The sequence below is a fragment of the Hippoglossus hippoglossus genome, chromosome 21 (assembly GCF_009819705.1).
Source record: "Hippoglossus hippoglossus isolate fHipHip1 chromosome 21, fHipHip1.pri, whole genome shotgun sequence".
In the NCBI taxonomy this organism is placed as follows: Eukaryota; Metazoa; Chordata; class Actinopteri; order Pleuronectiformes; family Pleuronectidae; genus Hippoglossus; species Hippoglossus hippoglossus.
In genome coordinates, this window is record NC_047171.1 from 12,855,074 (window position 1) to 12,867,887 (window position 12,814).

Here is a 12,814-nt window from a genome sequence, read left to right on the forward strand (position 1 = left end):
GAGCCACTCCGTGACTTGGAGCACATCACAGTCTTTGAAGTCTGATCCAATTTTTGCTGCTCACCATTTGATGTTGAAAGGATGAAATGAGGAAAATGTACAGTTTTTGCCAGTAACTCTGCTGAGCATATGTAAGATTAAAAAAGCAAAATCCTTTGGAGGATGTACTTAGAAATGTTAAGCAGATTAATACTTTCCTATAGCTCTTTTATTCAAAGATAAAATTAAATATGAGAGGAAGTCTGTATGTGCTGTTTTTTAACCTCACAATTAAGTCAGTGTGGTGCTGTTTGCTAGGAGGTAGGGCTACTAAAGGGGGATATGCAATTGCATTAGCATTTGATTAACATTGCAAAGCACATTAATGGGTGTGAGTGCCAAATTGTAAATTGTAAATAAATGAATACAGCATCTACATGACTAAATTGAAAAAAATTACGGAGCCTGCTTCTACTTGTGTCTATTTATCCAGCGCTTTTCATTGACATTGCTCTTCTGGGTGTGTTTACGCCTCCTCTTTCAAGGTTGGCCCCGACAGCCGAGACAGACAAGTGAAAGACTTCAAGAGAGACAAAGGCAGAGCGGAAGACAGTGTAACGAAGCCTTGCAGGGAGACAGCTAGGCTGCGAGACATGCAGTGTAAACAAGGTAAGCCCGAGCGCAGAGCTGGCGGGTGCAGGTAATTACACAAAGAGACAGCAGAAATCCCGCTTTAATGGATAAAGTGCCATTTTTAATACGGGACCCCTTTCAACCTTTCATCCCAGCCAATCCCCTGCTGCCATTCTTTGTTGACAGCACAGGGAGAGGAGTATTATGGGTGATCATTTCTGCGGTATTTTAATAACCCGGGTCAGCTCATCACAAACGTCTCATGGCAAGTGGTGGAGGGTGGTGGTGGGGGGTGGGGGCTCTTTGGAAGTGGCACGAGCACTTCAAAGCTTTCGCTCTCCTGCACGGTGAGTCCTTCACTAAGGATCTCATCAGTGACTCTTAATAGACCTGCACAGTAACGGTGACAAGAAAATACACAAACCCTGATTTGTTGAACATATGTTTGGTTTGCTTTTTGCCCCAGGCGATGAATTACATTAATTCCCGCCTGCCTGGAAGGCTGAGTGGGTGGCTGCGCAGGGGGCCTCCGATTACGGCCGTCACCCAGCCCACCACTAGGGTAGCCTGGGTAATGGGGGCCCGGCCCTTCATTAATGTTATTAGAGGGGGTATGAAGTAAGAGACGGAGGTGGAATAGCATTTAGCGGCGCGGCTGAGAGATTACTGGGATTAGACATGATAATGTAACACAGACAGGGCTCTCCAGCGGGCCCGGGATTAGTGTCAGCACGCCACAGCAGGTCTGGGTTAGATAGCGGCTAATTCGGTAATGCTGCATACAGGTGACCTCCGCTCCCAGGCATCACTGCAGCTGAAGGGAGGCAGTGTTTGATGAATTTATAATGTCAGAGTGATTATGTGAGTCGCAGTCAATGCTGGTTACAAGGGCCTTTTGCTCTAATGTGTGTTTTGTCCTGCGTCGCAGGAGCTTCCATTACTTTTAAAACACAAAGCTTTGAAATAACAGTTGGACTTTCTGTTTTTTATTATTTCTCTGCTGCTTGAAATCTCGAGATGAGGATGTAGTTTCATTCTAGGTGTATATCTAATATTTGTACATTGTGCTCCACTACATTGTCACATTACGAAAAAGGTTATACTCAGAAAGTACTTTGACTTTTAATACTTAATATATATTTAAAAGCAAGTTCTTGTTTACTTTTTCTCAAGTAAAATAGGGTATTTCCTCCGCTGCTCTTTACTCTCTGCACCTTTAGTGTGGATATGAGTTACGAGTAGTTACACTTCTCAGGCTGTTAAACTTGAAGGATTTTTTTATGGGTCAGAAAAAGTGTCCAGTTTTGACAGGAAAATATATGAAAACAAACTATTTATTTTATTTTATCCTAACTTGTAAAAGTACCGAGGCCACAGTCATTTAAGTCTAGATTCATAGATTTCAAATTGTTTCCAGATTAAATCAAGTTGTTTCAAGAGTTTACTCATTACAAGTTCCAAGCAAACATTAGATTTTTGAAATGATCTCAGGACCCCTCTGAATTTCACGGGGGCTCCAAACTCCCAGGTTTGGAGGTTGCGACCTAATGTAACCTAAAACCTTTCAGACTTATTTGCAGCATTTATTGCAAGAAGTCAGACACGTGGCTTTGAACATGTTCTTTCATACCTAACATCACATCTGTCAGTCCAGGTTTATTCTATTATATATATTCTATATTCTAAATGTCCTGTAAAAAAAAAAAATCCTCTTCTCCTTCCGATATGGGCTTCTCTGACTCTTAAGATTTTCTCTGTGGCGAGCACACATATTTTCAGGTATTCAATGCGCCCCGTTCCTGCTGCGATTATTAAGGTCTGCTTGTGGCTGCGACTTCTTTCAGGAAACCCCATTTGAATACGTTGAGGGAGGCCACGGTGGCTCAGGCACCCAGGGCACACTTTGATCCCTGCAGATCTGAGGGCCCTTTTTTTTCATCCCGAGATTGAGCGAGTCATGGAAGCCTTGCCCTGCCAGATGTTTGGAGACCAGACTCCTTCCTGCGTCTCATCCTGCTGTCGCCTCTGGTGATCGCATCGGGTTCTTTTTTCGGGGCTGGAGCTCGACCTGGAGTGTTTCAGGACACCAGTGGAGAAAAACAGAAAATTAGCCATGGAAATTGAATTACCCCACCCCTCCAGAATCAGTCGCACACACTCCACACACCCTGCTCCCATTAATGCCAAAACACCGGGGCGTGTTTGAGTGTGTTTGACGGACGTTGGGTCTTTTCTGAGTGATTTACCAAAGCCTGGTGTTGCAAGTGACAAGATAATCAGTATTTTTCTTTAACGTATTAAACAAAGCGGAGCACATGACTCGGAGAGATGTCTGTTTTTACTGTGTATCTGACACCAGGCGAGGCGACTAGTCTTCCTCTTTAGCCAAATACCCGCAGTGCTGCATTTTATGGCGTGAAGAGAGCATTAAAGCACTTTGTACTCCAGGCATTCTCAGACGTCTGAAGCGCCAACCTTTGATTTCCCGTGTTTTGTCAGTGAAAAAGTTCCGTCGTCGTGTAAGCTGCGTGTTAAAAAAAAAAAAACGATGTCACCTCTCGTCACCTGTCTCCCAAGCCTGAATATTAATACAACATATTTATAAATGCGTCACAGAGGCGTTTGCTGAAAGAAAGCTTTTGGTAGCGAGCGGCAGATATGATCAGAGCACTGCTTATGCTCCTCAGCGTGGTAAACAGGATGGTGCCGAGGATCAGTCAGAGCTGACTTTATGGTTTATGAAAACTGAGCTACTTATGTTAACAGGCTTTTTGAAGATTATAGTTGTGGTAAACATACATGTCAAGAGAGAGACATGTGATAAAACAGAGCCACAACACAGAGACCAATTACCTCTGCACTCTGGAAAATGGTTAACCTGTTCGAAGGGATGAGATGAGGAGGGGAAAGAAAAGAACGGTTGAAGTTTACGTCGAATTATCGTTTATAGTCATGTGCTGCCAGTGCATAGCATGGTGCAGTCAATAAGAATTGATTTTGTTTGTTGCCCGGAGTCGTCCCTGTGCTTTATAGCCACAGCTGGAGAGCTTATTGGAAAACGTGGACCACACTGAGGTCAAACCCACACCCACCAGTACATCTCACTTTCGGCTCTCGTTCCCTCCCTCGCCTCTTAAAACGTCTTCCCACATGTTCCGCGAGATTCGCAGCCACCAGGTGCTGCTCCACCCCACCACCACCACCACCACCACCACCACCAAAGCGGCGGCATCACTGTATCAACATGCATCTGCCAGACAAATGATCCACCCTCTCCATGTTCTCTAGACAAATACTCTCCCTCCCTCTCGCTGTCTCTCAACCTCCTGATTTATCTGTCTGTCTCCGCGTATCTTCGCGACTCAACCGGATGCCTTCAGTTTTAGGCAAATTACAGGCTCGATGAAGCGGCAGAGGAGATTTGGAGGGGATAGGAAAAGACTCAACTTAACGGAAGGAGTTGCCTCTGTCTGACGCTACCTACGTAATCCTCTTAATGTCAGTGGGAGTAGTTAACAGGATGTACTTCCAAACTACTCATCATCACAATTCCAACAGAATAATCTCCTCAGACATGAAATCAAGGTGGAAGATGATGCTCCAAGTTCTCTGTTATTTCGCACATGTGGAATGAGTCATTTGATGTAGTTGGACAAGTTTTTCCATACACACAAAATCGTATTACTTTATTTTTGTTGACAGAATTTTTATATTTGAGTAAAAACGTATTTTATCTAACTCAGAAGCTTAATGCTGTTAGTTTGCATATTTTAATCCATTTTTGGCCTGGTTTCCTTGTCATTCTTGTCTCCCTCCTCGCTACTTACTTTTTACTCATCCTGCGAGGTCACAGTTACATGTATTATGCCTCTGACAAATGATTGACTTCCACAAAGTTGAGAGATTTCTTATTTTTTTCCTCCACGCAAACATTTCTTTAGGAGTCAAAGTTCCGAAATCTGCTGTCAGGCCAAATGATTGATTTCAGTGTGAAAAATTACTTGTAAGTAACAACATCCTCCGCTCGCAATAGTGAAAACAGATGCGGTAACGACTCCTTTTTCTGAATTATCTGCAGGACCTGACCAGCGTGTCCTGTAATTTAAAGCACATGAGTTGTTTTATAAGTATGATGTTCAAAATGACGAGAGCGGTAATGGATCTTTGGAACCCTAAGAAACTTCTGGAAATTCTCTTCGACTGCAGCTATCTGTTTAGGGTCTTTGTTTGCAACTGACAAGTAATGTCTGTGTGTATGTGTGTTCATGCACATGTTTGTATGCGTCTGTCTGGGTTTATGTGCCTGTTTGTGTGTGTGCCTGTGTGTGTGTGTGTGTGTGTGTGTGTGTGTGTGTGTGTGTGTGTGTGTGTGTGTGTGTGTGTGTGTGTGTGTGTGTGTGTGTGTGTGTGTGTGTGTGTGTGTGTGTGTGTGTGTGTGTGTGTGTGTGTGCAAGAAGAGGCGGTTGTGAGTAAAAGAGAGGGGTCTGGGTTGCACATGCCTCATTTAGACATCAAAGCGCTCTGATGATGATTTTTCCTTATAATCCATGCCTTTTGGTGCCTCTGCTCCCTCCATCTGAATAAACAAAGCCCAAGTGGTTCTCTGTGGTCTGGGAGAGTCAGGTGATTGTGGCACGTGATTTGGGAAGTAAATCGATACACATCTAATTTATTCGACTGAAGAAGAAAAAAAAACAAACTCTTTTATGTTGTTTTGAGGAGCATTCAGATTTTTCAAGGGATTTCAAAGTGGCATTTAGAGATGTAATACGAGTCATCTGGCGCTCTTTGAAAATGAAAGAAATACCTATCTCAAAAAGAATTCCAGCCCTTTTATATCTCAAGAAGCAAACTTGTACAATATGTTAGTCTCTCACCGAGAAGAGCAAACTGTGCTTGGCTTTCTTTTGAAAAGGGAGGAATCAATATTGCATGAATCACACAGCCTCTGTATTCCCAGTCGACCATTATTCCTCCCCACCCCAAACAGCAGACGTTACCCACGATCATTTAGCGAACCCCCAGCGTGAGCCACTGTCTGACCCCTTCCCAGCTCTGCCTCTCCATGTCCAAGCCGTGCTCCCCTGCCAGAAGCCAGTTTGTCTGCCTCCCTGCCTGTAATATATCTGCAGGAGCAGCATTCCTCTGGGGCTGGCCTGGATCAAATGGCAGTGATTTCCCAAACAGAGGCACAGAGATGGGAGGCTTGACCCATCCTCTGATCTGCTACACGCTCTAATAGCTGCAGGTCAGGATGGATAAATGGAGATGTTGAACTCCCATGGGTGATGTTCTGGGCTCCAGATCAGCAGCAGGATGTGGGGGCCAACAGATTAAGGCCTGAACGATTTTTAGAAGAACATCAAATTGTGTTTTTCTCAACTAATACAGTGATTTAAATTGTAATTATTTTCTATAAACTTAACTGCAGTCCTGTGTTGTACATTTTACTAAAGAAGATACAATAAGATCTGATCAAATAAGGCCCTAACCCTAACCCCCACGTTATTGTGCTTTACACTGAACAAATAATTAATACAATTATGTATTATTATTATTAATAATGTATAGGATGAAATAATAATGCTAACATCTCTACTGTGTAGTTGCATAACTGACAGAAGTGACATACTTTATGTGTCTGAAATCAATGTGAGACAACCTCAATCCCTGAGACTCCCCTCTGTTGTTCATTATCAACAACACAAAGTCTATACAGCCATGGCAGCAGCTCTCTGAGGTTATATTTAGACACAGTGCAGCTTTGATCTAAATTCTTATGTCAGCATGCTCACAGTGACAACACTGGTTTAACAGGTACAGCACCTTTACCATCCTTGAGCTATCTTGAGTTAGCATGCTAGCATTAGCACTAAAGACTCGCTATGATGTGAATAGTGTCATTTTTTGCAGGTATTTGATTATAAAATGTAAAACCCAACAAATAACATTTCAACGGGATGATGGCGCTAGAAAAACCATGGCATCTCCCAAATAATATAACAGTTCATCCTGAGGGGAGCATGAATATGTGAACCAAGTTCCATGGCAGCGCATCCAAGAATTGTGGAGACATTTAACTCAAAACCATGAATGTTTTACGCGAGTTGGAGCTAGTTGAAATTTCAGGGTAGGAATCCTCCTGTGCTACATGTAATTATTACTGAGGTAGCCTGTATATAAACATCTCTACTTCCTTCCCCTATCCAGAAATGTGCACATTTGGATCTAGAGTTTGCGCGGTAGCAATCGCTGGATGGAGCCGTGAGTTTACCGTCTCTCCATTAACATGGAGGACGCAGGGTTTATGACCTAGACTGCAGCCAGCCTTTAGGGGGCGATCAAAACACCCTTGTTTCATTTTTGAGGAGCTGTCATGTCGTCCATCTTTGCATACAGTCTATACAACAAACCAGTGATCAGCTTGAACTTTATGTATTTAAAATTAAGATGTTGGTACTTTTGATTTTGAGATAAAAGCTTTAAATTGTTCAGCAGTTCCTCTCTTTTAGTTACAATCGAGAGTCTTAAACAAACAGGAGGTCTGATTCTTTAATGTTTGCTCTGAATGTAGTTTTGGGTCAGTGCCTCACTTGTTTTCATATTTGTGGAATTGATATTTTATTAAGATAAAACATATGCTTGTTTAAAACACAAACAGGCTCTTTGCAGACTGTTTTACAGTAGGATTCAGTTCCGAAACCTTGTCCAAGGCCGTCAGAATTCATTATTTGTGATTGAGTGCTTTGATGCAATTTCAGGGGAATTAAACATTTGCTTATCAAACCCATTTTCTGCATCATTAGCCCAACATTGTCCTACATACTGACATTGTTTTGTTTTTATTAAAAGAGTAAGGTACAAATGTTTATTTGTGCTGGTTTATTTAATCTGTTATCAACCTGTGATGCAGATACAATGGTTCTTTCAGGTTTCACACAACATGTTGTATAGTTTATCTCAATGTAACATCTAAATATTAAAGGTGATTATGATGTAGCCACACCGAGCTACTTGTCAAGAGGAAATATACTGAGCTGTTTCTTCCTCAGCCATATTTTTTTTACAGTTACATGAGCTCCATCCAAATATCCTCAAATACTCAGGGGCAGCAGGGATTCAGACAGTGGCTGGTTAGCACCTCTGAGGCATGGAGAGATAAGATTCACGGTAAAAGTTGGCTAATATCTCTGAACTGACAGGAACTTTCTGGGCATTTAAGGAGTGTGACTTTAGTAAACCTGCGCTGGTTTGAATATAACATCAAGAAAACCGAGGAAAGATGGGGGGGCTGAGGAGAGGGGCCTGCTCTTTGATGTATAGGATTCAGATGTGATGAGGTCTGTTCAAAGTGAGTACAAAGTAGTGTTAAGATGGAAAAAGCAAATGCAGCTTTAGTCAAGGTAGAGAAGCCGGGGTAGTGAGAGATGATGAAGAAATGTCCTGTCTCAACAAGATGAAACGTTATCTGACATTAAATATATATGCTTCCTTGTAAAGGTGGCTCAGCTCTAAAGCGCACTTTTGTAAGCGAATTTGAAGAATGTGGTAAGGCTTCATAATTTACTTGTGTTTGAATAATCAAAATTCTTTTCTATCTTTAGTGAGACATCAATAACATCTCACTGTGTGTGCTTTGATAATTAATTCATTCTTCAGATTTCATTCACACAGTTTAGTTTTTTTAAATCGGGGGAAAACAACTTCACGCAGCCATAGAGGACTCGTTCAATGGTTGGGAATCCGAATGTGAATGTGTGCGTTTCAGGAGGTAACAAGGTGAAGATCAACTCTCAGGAGTCGCCGATCAAATCCCAAGATGTGTCTGTGTTTCATGGGTTCAATATGCCCAGGGGAAATATTGCTTCTCCATCTATACATTTTAATGTGGTATATAAAGACAAAATGAAAAGCATTTAAAAATAGCCCAGGACTCATATGGGTCAGAAAAGTGCCTTAGGAATTTACAACCAAAGGATGATTAGCTTAGTTTAGCATAGAGACTGGAAGTGTCGCTAGCCAAGTTCTGTCTCAACATCAACCTATCAACACATTTAAATACACTTTTGATCGTTTGAGAAAAAAATTAGCTCATTTCTAATGAAGCTATAACCAACAGATGATTATCTTATTTTAGCATAGAGACTGGGAAGGGAGGTGTAGCTTTAGATTATATTATATAGATTAAAGATTATATAGTGTAGATGATAGATTGATGGTTTTACTTTTGGACATAGCAAGGTTGTTTCTCTATGCGAAGCTAAGGTAACTCATGTTGTTTGTGGCTTCGTGTAATATAACAGTTTTTCCATCAAACTCTGAAAAGTGTTTTATTTCAAGAACTAATGGGTGATTTTATATTATGCTAGTGTTTGACCAGCACTAGAGTGAATTACACTCTATCACATTTTTTATGTATTCACTGATTTCCCACGGTATAATTGATGGATCTTGATGAAAACTATTTACACATTTAGGGAACTGATGTTTGAGAAATTTGGTGATGTTTGACAGAATTTAAGGACCCGTTGGGGGCCTTGGCGTAGGTATGCCATCTTCTGATTCTAGTATGCCACAATCGTCTGCAAAATTGTCTGTGAAGGCTTGGTAAGATCTGATCTGAGCATCAGTTTAAGCTCATTCAGGAATTAAATGAATCTTCTCTTTGAGTCTTGGCCACAGTATATACCACACACACCACAGTCTCACCTCAGCCTCTTCCAGTGTAGCTGTTTGGCAAACTTAACTTGTCGTCGTCTGTGTACCTGTGGGGAGAGATATAATTCGATTTGGTTTATATGTGTGGATTTGTGTAACGTTAAGCTGTTATTGAGTCAGCTCATCAGTGAAATTACATAATCTCACCAAAGTAAATTTCAAATGTTTGCCACTTTGTCACACACGAGGGTGCAGATTTTTTCAAAGTCGAGGGCAGGATCTGTTTACTGCTGCTGTCATTACCGTCGATGTCATTTTGGTGCTTCTTCGTGTTGTTGTTGTTTTTTCTTAGTTGGATCACTGCCCTCATTTTTCCTCTGTTGCAGGTCCAGTGATGAAGCTGCAGCAGAGAACTCCTCGCCGGCGGGGCCAGCAGCCCAAGCTGCTCAACAGCCCTGAAGACAGCCTGTACTACAACCAGCTAAATGTGAGTTCAAAGTGCCGATAAAGGCCTTTGTCTGACTTTGGTTCCACATGATAATACAATTAAACCTACCTGTGCCAGACCCTGGAGCCCCACCCCCACGCTTCTCTGCCTCTTGTCTTGAACATGCGCTTATGCTCTTTATCTGTTGCTTTCATGTCAGGATGTCTGCCTTCACGGTGAATAATTGATGTGGTTTATCAAAGCTGAGCAAGATGCATGCTTCATCAGACTCACTTGAGCCCTTTGATCAGAAAAAAATTATGCTGTGACTTCTGATATTATCAGCATCTGCTTGCATTCAACACAAAATCACTTTGAATTAAAAATTAATGACTCTCTGCTCATCTTTTGACTGTGTGCTCTTGGCCCTTTCCTCAGAGAACTCTGGATTACCAGGGGAGCAAGAGGAAGCCGAGAAAACTTGGGTAAATAACTGCTTTCCTACTTACAGCAACTCTAAACAGAGCAGGCCCTTTGTGGAATAGGAGAATCCAGAAATGGAGTTGTTTTCTCATAATGTAAATGGAGAGCCGAAAATAACAGGCTTTTTATGAGCAGTTGCTCTGCGTCATTAGAGAGGGGGTTACATATTAGGGCTTTGTCAGCATGCTAATTTAAGTTGTTGAAGGTCTGACTTGTATTTGTTCTATAAATTACGTCCTGGTTCAGATCAGCGAGAAGAGGACGCCTGAACGCCTCATCTGCAAATATTGTTTTTATTTCCGCATGTCTGTTTTATCCCATCACGAAAACTCAGTTTGTATCGCAGCAACTTCTGACCACTTTCTTTTCCTTCTTCCACATCACAGTCAAATCAAAGTGCTGGATGGAGAAGATGAGTACTACAAATTACTGTCAACAGTGGAGTCGATCCCTGAGGAAGACTACGCGCCCGCCCCCTCTCCCGCCCTTTCTACTGGGCCGCTCGTCAGTCAGAGCTGAGCCTTACAACCATGTCAACCGGTAAGACAGATGCAGCAGACATGTAGACAGACACTCCAAAGAATATCATCCGTGTTGGAAGTGCTGTGGAGCCAGTAGCAGCCGTGCAAAATAAGCGCCCTGCACAGGCAGTAGCCTCAGCTGTGAATCCTAAGTGGTCCGAAAGTCTTCACATGGAACAAGTTACTCATCAGTGACTTTATACTAACACTTTTATAAGGATTGTGCCATTTTCTGTGAAGTGACTTGACAGTTCCTCTGTTTCTGAGGTTCTTATAGTGAGAGACGTTACATTTTGTAAGAAGAGGGGCTCTAGACATCATCCTAGTCTTTTTGTGGTCTTGTATACTTGACTTGCTGCTATCGTATGTCTCAATGTGCAAAAATTCATAATAGCATTATGATTTTTATAACTTACCAGGGTCTTGAATCCTTCACTGAATAAGAAATTACTAGCTGGCTCTTAAATGGCTGTGAAATGTTAAAGATGTTGCATCAATAAATAAATTAGTGACGTAAGATGTAACATCATCATGTAGTGCAGAGGAGGGGTGGTGACTTTTTTATATAAATATCTTGTAGTTTATCATGTATGTTATTTATTTTATTGACTCGGTCTTAAGTCTAAGAAATATTTAAAATATTAAATAAATAGACAAAATGTTTGTCTTTAATTTACTATGTTTTGTGTGATCTATGGTCAAAACAGCCATAGTATTCAATATAAATTGATGTGAACTCAAGAAAAGTAAGCTAATCCTTTTAATTTTTTGCTTTAACTAGTAGATGTTGTATGGTCTAACATTTAAATTACATTAATATTAGAATTCTAATTTCTAATTTCCTTTATAAGATTTTCCTATTTGAGGATCATTTAAATACCACTTTACATTTACAACAAAGAGCCCTCCCCCTTCATCTTGCAGTGTGTTTCTAAACTCAGTGGTGTTTTCCTGACATGGAAACATTTACCTATTTTCGAGCATTATGTTTGTTGTCGGAGACAGATCCTTTCTGAACCCTGAAACTCTCGTGATGAGAGCTCCCACAGCGAGCTGCCTGTAGTTTGAGGGGCTTTGTGCTGTCTGAGTGCTGGAATCACCACACATAGCCTCACAGAGGCAGAGCCAGACCTCACTTTGAATTTCACCCTAAATACAGGAATTTTCTTTAAAGATGTGAAGTGTCGGAAATGCAGGGCTGGCGAGTTGATTTGTAGAGGGGGTTTTTTTCTTTTCAATTTGCATATCATTTACTGCATCTCCCTTTGTTGACACCCGAGGGCCTGAGAGGAGATTTTGATCTTAATAGGAAGAGTAGGGTGGTATGACTGAGGATCTCATCCTCCTTATACTCAGCAGGGAAAACATTAGAGCTCTGCCTAGACAGTGAGACCGGCTTCACTTTCAGGTTCAGGTTCCCGAGAATCCTGGTGGGTTGAAAGAGGCCCAAAGTGTTCGTCAAATCCCACTGCTCGGTGCTGCGGAGGTCAGACGCAGGTTGAGACGCTGACGACTGACTCATCAACGAAACATCAGCGGTCATCCATAATTAAAACACAGTATGAGTGAAATTTAACTTGATAGATGGTTTAAAACCATCACTTTTATCACCTGACAACACTTCCAACCATGACTATGCTGTTTGCTGTAGTGAACGACCACAATGCTTGTAGTGCTACATCCAAATAGGCGGAATGTTTACACAAACTCGACACAGTGATGAATTAAGTTTTCAAACTTAAGTAAAAGTTGAAATACACCAAAATACTATAGTGCAAGTAAGAGTTCTACATTAAAAATGTAAGTAAAAGTATGTAAGCATATTAGCAGTGAAATGTGCTTAAAGAGGAAAGGGCTCTTGTCATTGTTAAATTGATTATCTACTTATTATCTTATTGGATTATCGTTATTATTAAATTAACCTTGAAATCATACAGTATACTTTTAGGTTGTATACCCCCCAACAATATAAAAATTGATACTTTAAAATGAATTGTGAAAGAAACAAAGTGACTATATATGTTAAATGGATTTATTGAATGACAAATTTCCTGCTGAAAAGTCTTTAAGTAGCATAAAATGCAGATACTCAAGTAAAGTGACCTATATTTGG

The 12,814-nt window shown here is 41.2% G+C and overlaps 1 protein-coding gene across 6 annotated transcripts in view; it reads left to right on the top strand.

Moving 5' to 3' along the window:
* myo3b (myosin IIIB) overlaps positions 1-12,814 on the top strand; it is a 64,132-nt gene that overhangs the window by 47,296 nt on the left and 4,022 nt on the right. For all 6 annotated transcript variants that reach the window (XM_034574634.1, XM_034574637.1, XM_034574635.1 and 3 more), the window contains 4 exons: positions 525-648; positions 9,657-9,757; positions 10,136-10,182; positions 10,567-10,720. In XM_034574634.1, the coding sequence (XP_034430525.1) occupies positions 525-648; positions 9,657-9,757; positions 10,136-10,182; positions 10,567-10,699 (405 nt within the window). In that variant the 3' untranslated portion in view covers positions 10,700-10,720. The remainder of the gene's footprint in view (positions 1-524; positions 649-9,656; positions 9,758-10,135; positions 10,183-10,566; positions 10,721-12,814) is intronic.